This window comes from Carassius auratus, chromosome 8 (genome assembly GCF_003368295.1).
Source record: "Carassius auratus strain Wakin chromosome 8, ASM336829v1, whole genome shotgun sequence".
Classification (NCBI taxonomy): Eukaryota; Metazoa; Chordata; class Actinopteri; order Cypriniformes; family Cyprinidae; genus Carassius; species Carassius auratus.
Genome location: NC_039250.1, coordinates 4,258,543 through 4,277,727, shown reverse-complemented (window position 1 = coordinate 4,277,727; position 19,185 = coordinate 4,258,543). Strand labels below are relative to the sequence as shown.

The following is a 19,185-nucleotide window of genomic DNA, read 5'->3' as shown; positions in this document are numbered from 1 at the left end:
TTAGGGTTTTCTATCATTCATATTTAGGCAAATTATTTTAACATTTTCTAAAGTCTGACCAAATTTTAGATTGATACATTTAACAATACGTTAACTTTTCTGAAGGTGACATGATTAAAAACGGTCTCATTCTAAAATATGTATTAAATATTAGATTTCTTTTTATAACTCGTCCACGTGAAATGTCAAAATTCTCTGTTTTTGCTTTGATCACTGATGAGCGTCAACGCGATTCTGAGGTAAGACATTTCACGGTAATATTTAGGTTCAATTATGAACCTAATTAAATGTTTAATAATAGAAGACATATCTCACTTAACACAGCCTATTTGTGGGGGGAAAAGCAAATGCCCTTTAGTTTTAATGTTGCAAAGATATTTGTTTATTTGACCCTGATCATTTCTGGCATTTAAATGTCAGAAGTAAACGTTAAATCACACGTAATTATTTTAAACAAATAACTTTATCGATTTAATTTTCTAAGTACGCGCAAACAAAGCATTTTGTACAGCACATTATTTTTAAGAGCAAAATATTAAATTATTTCCGATAACTATTAACTCAGATATGCTCAGGACAAAATCTGATGTTATGAATCTTTGATAAAGAGCGATGGTACGTCATATCGAGAAAACGCGAAGCGTTACATTATTTATATTATATTATTTATACATTATTTATATTCATACACGCTTATCAAAAAGACCAAATGAACTCCGAAGACATGCAGTTATGTTATTCTAGCGTTCTTGTTTTACATTAAAGGACTATTACTGCAAGGACTGTTCTAACGCTAAATTTTTAAATGTTCGAAACCAGTCGGGATCGACTTCCTACGATGCTTGTATCGGCGCGTGCGCAGTAGATCTCCGAAAGTATCGCTGATCGGAGAGAACGAGGCGCAGATGAACGGCTCGATCGACTGCGCGAGACCCGATGAGGTAAGAATGTCTAAATACTGCAGGTCTTCGGCGCACTATTTGGTTTTGTGCATGACAAAAAAGCGTGCGTGTAGAACGCAGATAGCGTCATAATTTCGAGATTTCGCTGTAGTAAAAGAATCGAAAGATCGGCGTGGTTCCGTGCAGCAGAAAGCGCTCGGAAAGTCATTTGCGAGGCTGCATCGCTGAAAGCAATGGTGAGTGTGGAAGGGGAGGGTCAACAGTGAAGGAGGGGGGGCTGCTCGAGCTCATTCAGCACAGCGAAATGGACGTTGTAGATTCGTGCAAAATAAACTTATCGTGTGTTTAAAATCTGTCACAATTAATTAGAGACGTTGCCAATGGAATATACTTGCGAAACGCTCGAGCGTTGACAGTACTGTCTATAAATGTCACGTTCTGTCGGACGTGTTTTTGATCGCGTGTCGGGACAGTCTTCCTCTCTCCAGCGGTCTGTAATGGAGGCTGGCGAAACTCGTGTCGATTTATTACGATCTGTTTGTTTTGCTCACCGTTTATTTTTGTCACGTCATTGCACGACAGAAATGTTAGGAATTGCACTAAATATTAAATAACATTAAGTTTTATGGTTATTTGCTCTAAAAGAGTGCATAGCGCTATTTTAGTTCCTTTTCAGAAAATAGGTCTAAGACGAATCCAAACAAATCACCTTGCAATTATTAGTGTGTCGCGTAATAATAATAATAACAAAAAGTAACATAAATCAAAGCTTCACCGACGTCGATTATATTGCAGACATAAATGCATAATGATAACAAATAACACAGCATCGTTAACTTTTAACACATTCCTATTAATGCACAATATTTTTACTTCTTATTTGTATGAATCGTAATTGTTCTTGGGGCATACTAAAATGTTAATTGTAAAAGTTGGTTAACTTTAACAACGACTATATTATCTTACAGTGCAGTTTTCAAAAACACAACAGAAGACAATACTCCCAAAATGATCATAAACACTTTTCTGATAATCGCATATTCAAAATGCAAACGAGAAAGTGTTTGCTTCTGTTGCATCACATCAAAAGGAAAACGGTTTTTAGGAATGAAAATATATATATTTGATTTCTTGATTTTAATTAAAACAGGTTTCTACGGATTTTTGCAATAGATTGATTAAATAAATGTGCTTGCTTTCTAGGTTTATTGTGGTACACATTTCTGTTTATATAGCAGCAAAGTCAAACCTATATTTTGCTAAATTATCTGTAGAAGTATGTGCTGTTTGCAGGTGTTTACAGATATTAATTTGTGCTAATCCATAAGAGTTTACAGTTACAGATCTTTACTATTGAAACATATTTGGAAACTGTTCCACCACAGTTGCATATTTTGTTCAGAAAATTGTCATTTTATACTTATGCTAGGAAAGATGAGGAATTTAAAGTTGTGTTGATAATGAGCGACTTTATTTGTTAGCTTTTTGCTATGAGAGATGACAGTAAATTACTAGTCTAGTGTATTTTCTTCTTAGTCGTTAAAAAAGCTGAAGAAACTAAAGTTGTCTTGACAATGAGCCGCAGCATTTGTTAATTTTGATTATATTAGAGATCACTGACAATTGCTAGTTCAGTATATTTTCTTCTAAATAGTTAAAATGATGACTAAACTGAAATCAGGTTGATAATGAGCTGCTGTATTTGTTACTTTTTTGGCTGAATGAGAGATGACTGAAAATCGCTAGTTCAGCATTTGAGATTTTAATGTTACTGAACCGATTCAGTGAGTTCCTTCCTGACTTGCTTACCTAGTCAAGAATCATCTCACTGAAATCATCATTTTTAAAATATACAAATCACCCTATGACCCAGAATGGAGCTAAAACCCACAGTGGGATTTTATTATTGCTGAGATCTGGTTTGTATTGTTCTTCTAATTGTCAAAGTGCTTAATACCTTGGTCAACCTTTCTGCAGTTCTCTTAAACTGAAGTTGTCTTAAACTGTTGGTCTGCTTTCTTTTATTTTGATGTTAGTAGGGTTTCAGGAAATTAAGTATTTTCCATGAAACAAACTTAAACAAGCGCTGACTGCTTGCTGATTTATTTACCATAGTTGCCATCTTTTTTCATAGTAATAGCGCTGCATTGCAGATATCGAATGTTCTCAGCCCATTTGTTTCGACCTCCCTGCTGTCGCTGCTGGGCTCGCTGCAAATCTGTCACCATGGCAACTGCTCGTTTCAGCCCCGTTCTATAAATATTCTCCTTCACGCTAGTCTTAACGTGTTTCTGCTAGCTCGAGTCCTTGCAGTAGCCTAATTTAATAGAGGGGCTTTATTTACATCGGTGACGTTGCATTGGCAAAGACTTTCTTAGAAGCTGTTGCTTAAATGTTTTAATAAAATAGTGGTATGCAAGTACGTGAACATGTAAAAAATAATATTTGTCTTTGGCAAAATCTTATATCATTAGTGACGATACATGTGTGTTTGATTGGTTTGCAATTCATCTAAAATTCAAAGTGTGTCGAGAAATTCGGTGTGCTCAATGTGTGTGCTCAACTACAAACAGTGTCAAACAGAAAAAGCTAAATTGGCACATATACAAAATATTTAGCTTTGTTCTCACCACAAGTGACGTTTTGAGCCATTGATGAAGAGCTTGTAGGTCTGAAATGAGAACATGTATATCTTTCTACTTATGGAGCTGTGATGTGCCAACTTTGCTTGTTTAGAAATATATTAACCAGAAAAATTACTACAGACTCTGCTGGAATAATAACTAGCTATATTGCATGTATAATTTGATCTAATATCTACATTCTCTTTACAGGTATGTAATATAATAATTAATAACCACTGAAGACATGGTTGAAAGACTGGAGTTTTGACATTTTATGTAACCCAAGCTCTTCGTAACGATGAAACTTCTACTTCCGACTTCTACGGACAACAGAGTAATTTTTCTTATTTAAAAATGTGAGCCAGTGGTTCAACGTCCAGACTCTTCCTGGCATGACTCAAAACCATTTGAGTCTCACAAATCTATTAGTAATAGGGGAGAATCCAGAGAACGGGATCAGACATGACGGATGAGCTGAACAGGGCGTCAGCTGAACAGGAGACCATGCAACCGGAAGAGACTGTGCCGGTTGGAGCAGACGTTGTTACTGTCATTGAGTATAATGCAGTGGAGAACAGTGAGCCTGCAAAGGTGACGGTTGAGTTGCTACCCGAATGGCTGATGCCAATGGAGGAGGAGGAATATGGTGGTGAAGGTGTCAAGAGCAGTGAATGGATCACCAGAAAGACCAATAATAATGTGTATGTGCTTCTACCTGATTTTTGTTTTGCATTTAGTGGGATACATTATAGTGTGTGTAAGCAGTACAACAATATTATTTCACAATACAGTTGCGTGTAAAGTTCACACAATGTGATTCATTTCACACTAAATACTGTAAACCCAGCAGATCACACATTTGAGCTTCTGTTTAAGAATGATTTTTAATCAATTAAAAATAAAACACATTATTTAGTAAAATACTATTTTTAAAAAATTATTTAATGTATTAATAATAAAAATAAAAGTTTGTAAAAACTTTTGTAAAGATTTGTACAGACAAGATTTTCTCGCTTCCATTTGAAGCTTCTCAAATCATGCTTTAGAATATGAATATCAAGTTTTATTCGTGTAACTTTCAGGAGTGCTTTCGTTAATCCAAATATGGAGAGATTCAGAGATACATTCCATTTTTTGTTGAATTTTTCACTCAGTGTTACGTTGAATATTTGCAATTAAATGTTTTATTAAACTAAAAAAGTGCTAAATAGAAAAGTATTTACAAGTGTTCTCACTTTTGGACCCAATTCTTTTTTTTTTTATATGGACATTTAAATTAATTTGATAATAACTGTCCTTAGGCTGATGACACACAGGGCAACTTTTTGAACAGTTTTCCCTTGCAACTTTTCTTTGTTGCCTGAGCACTTTCCCCATAGACAGTGGATTACTAATTTCTAGCTGGATGCATTAGATTGTTAGTGTCTCACCTGGTTGCCTGTTGACAGCAACATTGCCCAAAGTTGCCCCTTGTAACATCAGCCTTAGACCTGTTTATTATGTTCAGTTGATAAACTGACATTCGTACTTTTCATATCCTCACAGTCCTAAAGTAAAACGACGTAGAGGTCGGCCTCCGATTGCCAGAAATGCTAGACATGGACTTACTCGTTTAGATTTCAAGAAAGGATTGCATGCAGATCGCCCTAAAAAGGTTTGTCTAGCTATGTGTCTTGATTTGGGTTTTGTTTGCATTGTTGGAGAGAATATTAACGGATAAAAACCGTAATATTGTGATGATATATGTAATTATTTTACATTTAATTTAACCATATATGATACTATTACAATGTTTTTTAAACATTGTCTTCTTTTCTATGTGGTTGTTTGGCATATGCAGACTGTTCGTAATCTACTGGAAAGAACAGGTTCAAGTCTCACATCAGCTACTGCCATTCCCATCCCAGATCCAATCCGCACACCTGAGGTTTCACCCCAAACACCCCAGAGCATCATCCCCATCTCACCTATAGGGGACAGCAGCCTCTCCAAGATCCCCGGCGCTGAGTTTCACAGCCCTTCACACCTCACGAGGGTCTCGCCGCTCAGTATCGACAAATCTGCTACACGGAATTTCATTCACTCTCCGGCTGTAAAAGTGGGTAATGTTACCCAACAGATTGTTTCCTCTATTGGACCTGGGAAAGATGGCACTGAGCCACCCCTTCGACTCTGGCTTTGTCCCTCTCTGGAGCCCATTAGTCCTACAAAATCTCAGGATACATTTTCAGAACAGACTGTACGTTTACCAGAGTTTCCGGAGACTAGGCATAATGGAACAGTGACCCTTAAGGAAAGTCTTCCTTTTCTCAGGTGAACCAATCTTTGGCTCATTTTACACAACCTAGAAAGTCTGTTTTATTCATTCATCCTTCATGCATCCAGTTCAGGATTTCTGCAGGTCTTAAAAAGTTGCCTTCCACAAATGAATGCCTTAAAAAGGTTTTTTTTTAAAGTCTGCAAAGGGTGCATTGCAAACAATTAATGGGTCAGTCCGTGTCAACTCAACCAGAGCTCCCCGGCTAATATTTTTGACTTTGCTAATATTTATTCTGAAGAGAGATAAACATGTACAGTGATGGAAGCCAAATTATTAAATGAAATGGATGTATATTTACTATGTAATCCACAATTTTGTAAAGGGCGGTCAAAATGGGAATTCTCACCTGAGATTCAGAGCCAAATTACAGGGGGTAAAGATGGCAGCATCATAATGTTATTTTTACACAGAGATCAGTAGGTCTTTTAGTAAAATAGGTAGCTCCTTAGCAATCTTTTTTGCATTATGTGCCAGTGGTGACCATTCAAAAATGGGGAAAGAGCACTTTTCAAGATTGTTCTCCAAAGTGTGCAGGCCTGTAACTCAAAAAGTATTAAAGAAATCTTAATGCCCTTTTAGATATTGGGTCTGAACAAACTTAGGCCCTATATTGCTCAGTTCCAGAGATAATGGAATTTCAATATGGCTAAAGGAATAAATAAAATTGTTTTACTTCTTTTCAGTGGTAAAAAAACCAAATGTGGGTCACTTTGCAAAAATATGATGATTATTTAATTTTAAAGAGGAAATTCTGAAGATCAAATAATGTTGAAACTAGAAATGTATCTTGTTTTTCTTCTGTCAAAACAACTGCATGGAACATACATGTCTGAGTACCATAAGTATTCTTTTTCCAAATGTTGTGGCCCTGTAACTGAAGGATTCTTAACCATATTCTTAATAAAAAATTTTGGAATCTTTATTTTCAAGGTTCTGAATCATTCAGTCCCAGAGATATGGCTACCTAAATGAGTCCCCATATTCAGGCTGTTGTATAGTACCCGTTTTAAGTGGTTGAAAACCATATGTTGGTCACTATACGTTTATCTTACTCAGGGTAAATATTAGCAAAATCAAAAAATTTTGTTGACACGGAATGACCCTAATATCTTTCTCCTTATTTTTTTCTTGTTTTCCAATATAAATATCTAAACATTTGATGGACATTTTTACTTGGGATGCCATTCAATGAAATTATGTCTTGTTTTCCCCTTGAGTTAAGTTGATTTTTTCTGAGCCCATTGGCAGGTTGTTCTTGTTTTAATCTTAAACTCAATTTTGATCAGACATTTACACTGGAAAATCAGACAAAAATATTGAAGTAGAAATATTTATATATATATATATATATACACACACAGAGCTGGGTAGATTACTTATGAATTGTAATCAGTTGTATTCAGTTACTGATTACAGATTACATGACAAAATTTGTAGTCTGTAATATAATCTCTTAGATTACACTTTTTTGGTAACGTAATCTGATTACTTTTGGATTACATTTAGATTACATTTGTGCTAACCCTTATTTGATAGCACATATATTGAATTAGCCTAATCTTGGACAATTTTTACATATACAAAGAAAAAAAATATATTCCACAAAATAAATTTAATTCACCAACAAGAGCCACAATTGCTTCTTTTTCAAGTGCAATGTGTGGACAGTTAATACTTACAAAATACTAACATTAATGTGCCTTGCTGTTAGTGTTTGCTAGTAACACTGAAAAAAACGTATAATTAATTACTTTTAATTAAGTAAATTTGGAAAACAGCTACACAACAAAAAACAATATTGAAAAACATGAAATTCACAGCAGTATCACTGCCAGGTTAAATATTTAATCTAATAAAACACTAGAAGTGCATATGAATGTATCAATGAAAAAAAAAATAGCTACATTGCAAACAAAAATTGTTGAAAAGACTAAAAAAGGAAGAAGAAAAAAGGAAATTTAGGAGAATCAATGTATGGTGAACAACTTATTACCATTGTGTAAATAAAATGTAATCATTTAATCCATACAAAAGTAACTGTAGTCTGATTACAAGTATTTTTAAAAGTATTTTAGGCTATAGGTTCTAGGTAGGGAAGAGAGATATTCTGCAAGTGTTAATAATAAGCAGTTGTTTTTGTAAAATGAATTAAATAATGAAGAGTATTGGGGAAAGTTACTTTTAAAAGTAATTACTTCTTACTAAAAATTAACTCTAAATATTTTCTTGTACATTTAAAAGTTATGTGAATTGTGAATACAACTCATTTTGTGCACCCTTGGTATTTACTTTTAGAGAACTTATTGACATACTTCCTTCAATGTATATTTCGATTTTATTTAATTGGTCTAAAAAATGTCTTAAATTGACCTTCATAAAATCTAAGTTGTTTGTCTTTCTTTAGTAAATGTGAAAGCTGTGGCAGCCCATTTTCTGCTCACAAGATCGGAGACACATTGTGTTACAGATGCTACGGGACTAAACGTATGGGAATCTGTAATGACACTCTTCATTTCAACAAACAGCATAGGATACGTTTGATGTTTGTGTGATTTGTGTTTGTCTGATTTCTCTATTTCTCGTTTCTGCAGCAGAGAAGAAGCACTCTCCTCCAAATATCGTGTTTAGGAAGGTGTGTACCATTAAATAATCAGCGCAAGAGCTGTCAGGCTGCTGTTCCTTACTTTCTGTCACTGACTGGGATAAAACAGGAAGTTCATGTGCCAAACATAATTTTGGATTCCTCTGTTAAACAAGATCAGCGGCATTGATCTGTTTTGATTCCGCTTCCTCTGTTTTTTCCTTCTTTAACCTCACCAACAGATAAAAGTAATGTCTTCTTTCATGTCTAAAATCTATCATATATATATATATATATATATATATATATATATATATATATATATATATATATATATATATATACAGTACAGATCAAAAGTTTAGACATACCTTCTCATTCAAAGAGTTTTCTTTATTTTCATGACTATGAAAATTGAAGATTCACACTGAAGGCATCAAAACTATGAATTAACACATGTGGAATTATATACATAACAAAAAAGTGTGAAACAACTGAATATGTCATATTATAGGTTCTTCGAAGTAGCCACCTTTTACTTTGATTACTGCTTTGCACACTCTTGGCATTCTCTTGATGAGCTTCAAGAGGTAGTCACCTGAAATGGTCTTCCAACAGTCTTGAAGGAGTTCCCCGAGAGATGCTTAGCACTTGTTGGGCCTTTTGCCTTCTGTCTGCGGTCCAGCTCACCCCTAAACCATCTGGATTGGGTTCAGGTCCGGTGACTGTAGAGGCCAGGTCATCTGGCGCAGCACCCCATCACTCTCCTTCTTGCTCAAATAGCCCTTGATGCCTTCAGTGTGACTCTACAATTTTCATAGTCATGAAAGGGGAAGTCGTGGCCTAATGGTTAGAGGGTTGGACTCCCAATCGAAGGGTTGTGGGTTCTAGTCTTGGGCCGGACGGAAATGTGGGTGGGGGTAGTGCATGAACAGCTCTCTCTCCACCTTCAATACCACGACTTAGGTGCCCTTGAGCAAGGCATCGAACCCCCAACTGCTCCCCGGGCGCCGCATAAATGGCTGCCCACTGCTTCGGGTGTGTGCTCACAGTGTGTGTGTGTGTGTGTGTGTGTGTGTGTGTTCACTGCTCTGTGTGTGTGCATTTCGCATGGGTTAAATGCAGAGCACAAATTCTGAGTATGGGTCACCATACTTGGCTGAATGTCACTTCACTTTAAAATAAAGAAAACTCTTTAAATGAGAGGGTGTGTCCAAACTTTTGGTCTGTACTGTATGTATATATATATATATATATATATATATATATATATATATATATATATATATATACTGACTCTCGACTTTAATAGATGAATCAATTTAAAGTATATGGCACTTTTAAACAGATTTTTAGGTCCATTTTTGGGAGAAATGCAGTATCTGACACTGTTGACAAAATTGTTTTGTGTCACACTTGTATTAAATGCAGTACAAATTTTCAGTTTTTGATATAGTAGGAATGTTTCTATAAGTATCCCAATTTAGTTTAAGTTTCACATATACATGTTTTATATATGCATATACTAAACATGTCTTAAATTTTCATAATTTATATATTTCAATGTTTTATATTTTATATTTTAATAAAAAATAATATATTAAATTGGTACAATTTTAATGCATTTTCTATACAAGAGGATGCTTTTTCCCCATGTCTCAATTCTTTATTATTTTTTTATCAATGGACATACAAGGTTGATTTTTTTTAATTTTTTTTTTTTATTGTGCTTGACAGAAAGTCATTCGTGTGGTTAACTGTTCTGTGTTGTTGCTGGCATTGTGAAGTGGAAGTGAAGAAGTATTGTTTTGTATAAGGCTTTGGCGATACTTTTGCGTTATAATATATGAGCTAAAACAAACTAGTTTCCCTTTTGTTCTGCTCTGAGCCATAACAGTTGTTTGCTCACCATAAATAGCTAGTAACAAAATCCAGATTATCCTTGAGTAGCGTTCTTCACTCATTCTTTTATTTTCTTGATTATTATTTTCTAGTAACATTATGTTGAATGTAACACGTTTGTTTATCATATTTCCTTTGCATCATTTATTATGCTTTTGTATGTTTTTTTGATTATTATTATTCTCAAGGTGGGGCAGGATCAGTGGGAGGTTGGGAAAACAAAACATCCAAGAAAACAAATGCTGGTAATAATAATCATTTATCATAATATGGAGACATGAAACTGCAGAATTCACAAAAGCATTGCCAAAGATCATCAAAAAATCAGTTGGTAGCTGAACTACTTCACACCTTTAACATAATGTCACTCTGTCCCCTGCAGAAACAACATCCCAAATTCAAGAAAATTGTAAAAACGGTGAGTGAACATGTTTTTTCGAGCTAAATCAACTTCAAGCCTTTACAGTGTAAGTCAGTCTAGTGTATGACTATCAATTTATGAGACTGTCGGATTCATGTTGTGCTGCTTAACTTGTTGCAACATATTCAGGAAAAAGTGCTGTGCTTAAAATACTGATCCAGTTTTTGTTGTATGTGTTTTTTAGGATTTTGTCCCTGATGGTGACGAGGATGAGGATGACTGGGTGAGTGGTTCAGCATCACAATCTCTAACCTCTTGTTGAAAATCTTCCACACGTGTTCTTCTGTCATCTTTTGATAGTTCATAGCAAGTGAGCGGTCTTTTAGTATAATTATAAAAATGTCAATTTTCAAGTTTTTTTTTATCTTTTATGATATTTGCTTAAAATCTTTGTAGAATGTAATAAACTAAATGTAAGGTTATTAATATTATTTTAACATGATCACATACTGGATTGAAGTGACTTGGGTTTACTTGATCATGTTAAAATACCTGAACAAGTATGAAATATGATCATCGAGCTTTTGAGGAAAGTTTATTTGTCGTTCAGTCTTCATTGTATTTAGGGCTGTCACGATATTAGATTTTTCATATCACGTTATTGTGGCCATAAGAATTCATGATATCGATATATCGTGATATCTTTAGAAACCTTGTGGGGGAAAAATATATCAATCAAATGATTTTTTTACTTTGTTTACTGAATTATTATTTTTTTTCACCCAACGAACATAAAGGTAAGTATACTGATAAACACAGGACACAAGACTCTGGCTTTCTCCGTCTTCTTTGAAGCTCCTATGAAATAACAAGAGAGAAAATACTGTCAAGTTCAACAGTATGATGAATAAATATTAATGGTAACACTTTACATTAAGATGTCATTTGTTAACATGAATGTATTAACTAACATGAATGAACAATCAATTATTAAAACAATTTATTAATCTTTTTTTGTTTATAAAAATTATTAATTGTTAATGTTAGTTCACAGTGCATTAATGTTTATAAACACTTGTTATTTTAATAATGCATAAGTAAATGCTGAAATTATTTATGTAATTTATATATGTTAAATTAAATTATTTATGTTATTTATATATGTTAACTAATGTAATTAACTAATGTTACCTACTGAACCTTATCATAGAATGACAGAAAACCGCTGTTAACAGGTTAATATAATATTTCCCGTTCTGTGATTAGTAAAATAATGGCTACTTACTCTGAGGAACATGATTTCAATTTCCCTAACCTAAACTACAATCTTAAATTTGGCGCTTAGCATCTACGTCACGGCTCTCTTCCCGCCCTCTGTTCGTTGATTGGCTGGCTGTTTTGGAGCCGGAGGAAAACTGGGAGATAGTTCGCTATCTCAGACTGAGTACAGAAGCGAAATGAAATTGAGCGGAAGTACAAAGTCTGATGTAGTCGGGCTACAATAAACGGTTACATAAAAAAAAAAAAGAAGCAATTTCTGACTTTTATCAGCTGATTTAATGTCAGAATCTCCATGGTTAAAACATATTATGAATTGGACATGGAATATTCCTTTCCTGGTTATTGCTGAAATATTTCTTATTAATGAAAAGAACACAATTTCTCTGTCTACTGTTGATTTCAGGCTGCAAAGAAACGCAATCGCAGAATGTGCCAGCAGTGTGTTGCGTGTCTTCGGGAAGACGACTGCGGCAAATGTGACTTCTGCATGGACAAGCCCAAGTTTGGTGGCAGTAACACGAAAAGGCAGAAATGTCGCTTGCGTCAGTGCAAGTTTCAGTCAAAGCTTCATGGTCATAGAGCAAATGTACGTATTTATGTGATTAATATCTAATGGCATCACTCAAGAGTATGGTTATCACCTTACCACATGCCAAACACACATATGCAAGATGTTTCTTGTTTTCTCGTATCATGCAGGGAATGCTAAATCCATCCCTTCCACAAAGAAAGAAAAATGTAAAGCCCAAGCTCAAGAGACGCGGGAGACCGAGAAAAAGGAAATTCAAAAGAGACCCCTGGGAGGATGATGACGAAGTGTCTGATAAAGATGAGGATGATGAAGACGACGACGACTTGAGGCATTATAAGATGAATGGCAGGAAGGGAGGAAGGAGGAAATGGAATTACACTTTTAAGGAAGATGAAGAAGATGTGTTCGTTGAGACCGTGATTGATGACGAAGAGCCGTCCATCACAGAGGAGGTTTCTGATTTTTATATGTTTCATAAGCAGTCACTTAAGCAGTAGTTTTATTCTGCTTTCACCTCAAGACAGAATCACCAGAATTACAACCTCACAGCTCTTGAGCTGTTAAACTAAATTATTTTAGCATCCATGTGCTGATTTGTTGTTGATGAAGGTAAATTTTCTCACTAGTACATTCATTCACAAATAAACGGCTTGTGCATAGAACTGTGGCTATAATAAATGCCATTATAGAAATGTGTGTTGAAACTGCCCCCATTTTGGGTGACATGGCATCACAACAGTCAAGTGAGAGACGTCAGAGCTGCCTTCCAATTCACAACTTGTTTCCAGCTTGTGGATATGGGATTAATGATAAAGTTAATAGATTTTATGGGTTGTCCGTAATTATTGTTATTTTGATATGAGGGGATTGCAGCATTACACCAAAGACACGATCAACCATGTAATTCAATCCAGAAATATCAATGTTTTCCTGATTGTATTTAATGATATATTATGTTTTGTTAACTGTTTTCACAGGATCCTGATATTTTAGGCAGTGAGAGGTCCGTGATGGTGTCTAATGAGATGTACTCAAACACCTCTGGACTCAGTGCTCAGGTAAGATTTTCTACATCATTTTCTAGCCTTGGTTCTGAAATTAGTTTTAATTTAGAAATTAATCTAGATTATAGAGTCCCAAGCCTTAAAATAAACAAGCTAGAAACAATTTTCTCTAAAAATAAGAAAAAGAATGAGTACTTATATTTACATTTTATGCATTTGACAGGTTTTTTCTGTTATCCAAAGCACCATACATTGCTTTCAGAGTATTAAGACTGAATGATTTGGGAAGAAAGAAATGTGAATTTTCTAAAAATATAAAAAAATATATAAATATCACTTTCACTTTCATAAGCTTCATTAGTTAATGTCAGTTAATGCATTAATGTTAAAGAGCAGGTCATTTAGTATTTTAAAGTGTCCTAATATTGTGTTGGAGTCCACTACAACAGATTGAAATGCATTTTGGGTCAGAAAACATTGTAATTTTCTCAGAATATACGTTTAATATTACAATAATTGGCCAGTGATTTCGAAATGATTCGTCCCAAGCAAGTTTGGAGCAAACCCTTCCCTTGCTTAAGCCTACTCTGCTCTGATTGGTCAGCTGGCCAAGCCTGTTGTGATTGGCACAGAGAGGAGTCCTTGAACCAATTAGAGAGCACTAGGTGACAAAGCACCTTTGCATAATACAATAATATAGATTATAAAATACAAAAACACGTATTCAAGCGAATCGTGCCCACAGCTAAAGTTTAGATGCTAAACTGTGAACACTTAAGACTAATGGTGGGAACGTTAGCCGAGTGATGAAACAATACAGTTTGTAAACCAAAATATGTGTACTGTAATGTTTGAAGAACAACAGACATCTTAGCTTTTAATCAGAACGCAGAACAGCTGTATCACAGGAGCAACATCTCGTGCATTATTTCCAGAGGAACTTCAAATTTGTATGGTTTGTGTTGGTGTCCATTGTAAGCGGATGTTTGTGTTTGTTTCACAGGGATTGTACTACAACGTGTCAGGGGTGCCGGCAGCCCCTCATATGCTTGGATCAGTACCTCTGTGCAACAACAATCCACTGCCGATGGGTGAGGGGATCAGCTCTCTGCCCATGGGGGACGATGTGACTCAGAACGGGTTTCTTCAGATTGAGATGGTGAGAGTGGGATCCCCACCGTCACATTACACAGAAGAAGCTCAGAGCACAGAGCAGCACGTGTCCGAATCTCAGCTGGAGTCCACGCCGGTGGTGAGTCGATGCACAGTACTGTTCAAAGCTTTTAAAGTCTCTTCTGCTCCCCAGTGCTGCATTCATTTGATAACATCCAGTTGTGATGCTTTATTGTTTTGTGGAAATCATATATACATTTTTCAGGATTCTTTGATGAACAGACAGCATTTATTTGAAATAGAAACTTTGTAACATTGTAAAATTCTTTCCTGTCAATTTTTATCCATTACATGCATGTTTGCTAAACGAATGTATTAATTTTATTCATTAAATAATTTATTATTTTTATACCTTAAATTAGATTTTTTCATTACATTTTATCACTTTAATTTCTATAAATAATTATTTAAATATTACTGACTCAAGTTTTTTACAGCATTATTTTTTTATCAATAAATTATTATTATAATTTTTTATTTTCTTTGCATTTATAGCCTTTTATTTTTAGACAGACTTGAACATCATTATATAACAAAATATCTAAGTGACATTTATTTATTTTAAAGCACAAGCACACTTTCAAGTAAACCATTTCACAAAAGTTAGGTTTTATTTATCATCTGTTCATTGAATAAAAGGACTATGCATTTGTGTCACTGTATTTGTAAAGCATTAGTGGATCATCTTCATAGTTGATATGAATTTGTAAACTTGAGAACTCACCTCATACATCCACAAAAAAAAATCACTAGTTTGTAATTTGTTTCCTGATATTTTTTTGATATCGTATATATTTTTCTTAGTGCCCAAAGTGTCTAAATCATCCGTTGTATACTTAAAAAAAATAAATAATAATCTGTTATTTCAAATCATTCAAGATGAAATGATTGTTGCTTTTAAGATGCCTTCAGCACAGTCAGAGACATCCACAACTAGCAACAATGCCAGGCCATGCAAATGTCACGTCTGCTTTCGTAGATCACTCAGATCTTCAGTCTGGCGGGACGAGAGAACGACTGCGACCGAGACCAAGGCCTGATGGAGCTGTTCACTTCCCTAGGCCAGACCGTGCTGCCCGCTCACTGGGTGGGCGTCATGTCCAAAGGCCCCGTCCTCCAGCTCCTGCAGTGCTCCAAACTCTCCACCATGGCTGACACGGTGGTCCAGATCGAGAAGGGCTTCTTCTACCAGGTCAGTGTCCAGAACCAGCCTCTCCTGCTCATGCACGCCGTCTACTCACGCCACCCCACCTGCCTCGAGTCGGTCGATGACGTGGTGTCGCTCTTGCTGGACCTGGAGGGGCTGGGTGTGTGTCAGGGCTACCAGAACTTCCACATGGGTCCGCCGTGGGAGCCCAGAATGAGCGTGAGAGCGGCTCTGTGCGATCTGCTCATTCCCAAGGACGAGGAACAGTGTCCGAAATGCACACAGCCTGTGGAGAGTTGAACGGAGAAGTTACACGGAGAAGGTTTTTGAACATCGAGAACTAGTACAAAACTCTTGGACTAGTTCTCATAGTGCAGTCAGAGCTGTTTCTGACCTCATGATGAATCAACATCTGAAATGGTGCTTCTTTTTTTATTTCTTTTTAGAAGTTAGTGGCACAGCCTTCAAAAAAACAATGAGTTTTTCCAAAATCCCTTCCTTCCGTTGCTCTCCAGTTGGGATTCGGAGATAAATACATTCAGATCTCATTTAAACTACCTCTCAGTCACTTTATGGACCAATTTAAACCTTAAACCAACCAGGTGCCCTTATTGTAGTTTATTGTAATCTTACTGTAATACCATGAAATGCATAGAAGCTTGTTTCCACCATTGGATAAAAAAAAAGAAAAAAAAATGTTTGAATCACCAATTCAGAACTTTTTTTTCTTGCAATTATAAGTTCATATATAATAGTACAGATTATTATTATTAATTTTTTTTTTTGTAATTGCAAGATATAACTCATGATTCTGAGAATTGTCTGAATTGTGGAACATAAACTCGCTATTGTAAGAAAATAGAATTTACTTTTTTTATTATTTTGTGGCAGAATCAATAAAACAGAATTGTGAGTTGAAAATGAATTACAAGATGTAAAATTGGACGAACTTCAGAATTCTGAGTTAGTATCTCTCAAATCTGAGAGGGAAAAAGACTGAATTATGAGATAAAGTCACAGTTACCTTATTATTATTTTTATTATTTGTTCTGTAACAAGAATGGGCTTCCTGTTTCTGTGTTCTGATCTGCCTTTGTTGTGCTAAATTTGGGGTTGTACATTCAAACTTAGTTGTTTGAAATCAGTTTTAAACAGAAAACATTCAACCTTTAAAAATAGTTTTTTTATTCCTTGCACTCTATTTAATTTTTACCCCAAAACAAGCACACGATCTGTCATAATGTGTTTCAGGATTCTCATCACGTGAGTGTTTTTATGCAACAGAAGATGCACTTCGGTCTTTTTGTTATGTCCTATTGTTAATCACACCTGCTTTAATGTGACTGAATTGTGTTACGCATGATAAAGCAGTCCACAGCGCATCTGTGTGTGTTTTTACTGTTGTGTGTATTATTCATAGCCTACAGAAGACATCCGACTGGAGGACATTTCACTGATTGGCTTTCATACGGTTTACCTATAATGTAATTCTGCCTAGGAGATAAATCAGTGCAGTTGACATCTGACTAGTTTTTATTTCTTCCCCTGGAGATCTGTACAAAATAAGCTGTAAAATATACCTAATAGTCTGAAATTATTTATAAATAGAGGATGTAAGCTAGAGGTGTTTCTGAGGGCACTTATTGTAAATCTTTTGGTCTGTTTAACCATGAGTTTTTGAAACACTGTAAAGTAAGGTTTTTATGAAGGGTGCGTAAAATAAAGGTTTCTTTCTTTTTTTCAGAATCAGAATATTTCTTTTGAATCTAAACTTTGTCCATGAAGAGTTAGGAAGAAAAAAAAAAGATTTTGCCAGATTTTATTTAATGAAACTTTTGATGTGGTAACTTGCAATTAGTGAAGTATGATTTAATGTTGATGCATGTACTGAATTTGACTTGTCCAAATTTATGATAATTCAGTTGACAGCATTTGTATGTATGTAAGACATAATATATTTTTATTTAGTAAAAAAAAAAAAAAAAAAAACGAATTTCAAGGACATGCTGTACAAAGCAGTTTATAAATATAAATTCAGATTGAACTGAAACTGTGTATGCATCCAGCAGTTTCCTAACACGGAGTTTACACACATGTATTATATATGCTCTCAACTTACATTTCCAGAACAATTTTTAATAATTTGTTTTGGCTTTAGTACAGTTGCGAAATAAAGGGCAATTATTCATTCAAAAACTACATGTATAATATAATGCTTTTTTATAATTTGTCTTTCAGTATAAATTGATCTTAATGCATGAAAATATACAGGAGGCTTTATATTTTGGGAAAAGTTTCCTAGCAAGAGGATGAACATTCGAAACCCGATGCAAGTATCGGTCTTTGTCATTTCAAGAGTATTCCACCAGAGGGCGTCATTCTCTTCATTTAGCTAACAGCAGATACTTATGAACAGATCGTTTTGAGTCGACTCTTGTCTTCTTTCTTCAAAGACTTTACAGTTTCTACTGTGGAAATCAAAATGTATATTTCTATATTTGCTGTGACTCCTGGAAACACCTGCAGTCAGTTCCTATGAATGAAGCAGAGAGAGAGAGAGAGAGAGAGACCCTTTGTTGTGCATCGATCAGAATGAGCTGCTTTGTTTCTACACGGAAGTGAGAGGACAGTGACCCAAGTGGCCTTCCGTCTGATTTCCGGCTTTTGCATTCAGTCACAGTCTGATATTCATATCCTCCTATTTTAGCCTGTGTGCTTTCAATGAATCTGCTAGTTACAGATTGAGCGAAATCTGTCAATTAGAGAACACTTTGCATAAAAGAGGTCAATTTAATAATTTCATTGTTACGTTTTCGTATTCTTTCAAATTATTTTGTATTATTACATCTAAGTTTTTGAATTTGTGTGCATTTCAGGCCTTGAGGACAGAAACCATTAATAAATCAAACTCAAGCAGGGACATTAAATGGGAAGCTGATTTATCTACCGATTCATAATCTCCAACAAGGCTTTACGGATTATTTCTGCGGTTTAACCCTTGAGATGCCAGAGAAGGGTCAGAAATCAGGCATCAAGCTCAGAATTAATAACACATCTGATGTGGATGCATAACAATTTATCAATGTTTCAATGTGCTTTTTTGACATCTGTTTATGTAGGAGCATTATTATATAGAATTATTATTATTAAGTGCCCTATTATGGGTAAAAGGTTCATATTTTGGTTTTGGGAGTCCCCAACAACAGGTTGGCATGCATGCATGGTCAAAGAACACTTTCATTGTTTTATTTTACTTGCCTCAATGACTCCCAAATGATCCGCTCAACAATTAATTTTTTCGAACCCCTATCTTGCGTGACACTATTCTGCGGTGACTGGTCCTAATGGTCTCAGATTC

At 35.2% G+C, this 19,185-nt stretch overlaps 1 protein-coding gene across 3 annotated transcripts; it reads left to right on the top strand.

Moving 5' to 3' along the window:
* The first annotated feature begins 839 nt into the window (after positions 1-839).
* Positions 840-17,207, top strand: mbd1a (methyl-CpG binding domain protein 1a). Of its 3 annotated transcripts, none has more exons than XM_026269142.1 (14): positions 840-941; positions 3,737-4,227; positions 5,072-5,180; positions 5,367-5,839; positions 8,251-8,330; positions 8,438-8,478; positions 10,518-10,574; positions 10,712-10,747; positions 10,935-10,973; positions 12,375-12,557; positions 12,671-12,955; positions 13,481-13,561; positions 14,511-14,759; positions 15,583-15,966. In XM_026269142.1, the coding sequence occupies exons 2-14, from the start codon at positions 3,989-3,991 to the stop codon at positions 15,718-15,720; spliced, it is 2,010 nt and encodes a 669-aa protein (XP_026124927.1). In that variant the 5' UTR covers positions 840-941; positions 3,737-3,988; the 3' UTR covers positions 15,721-15,966. The 3 variants fall into 3 exon arrangements, with proteins under 3 accessions (XP_026124927.1, XP_026124925.1, XP_026124926.1); XM_026269140.1 differs by having other exon boundaries at positions 841-941; positions 15,660-17,207; XM_026269141.1 differs by lacking the exon at positions 10,518-10,574 and having other exon boundaries at positions 841-941; positions 15,660-17,207.
* The last annotated feature ends 1,978 nt before the right edge of the window (positions 17,208-19,185 follow it).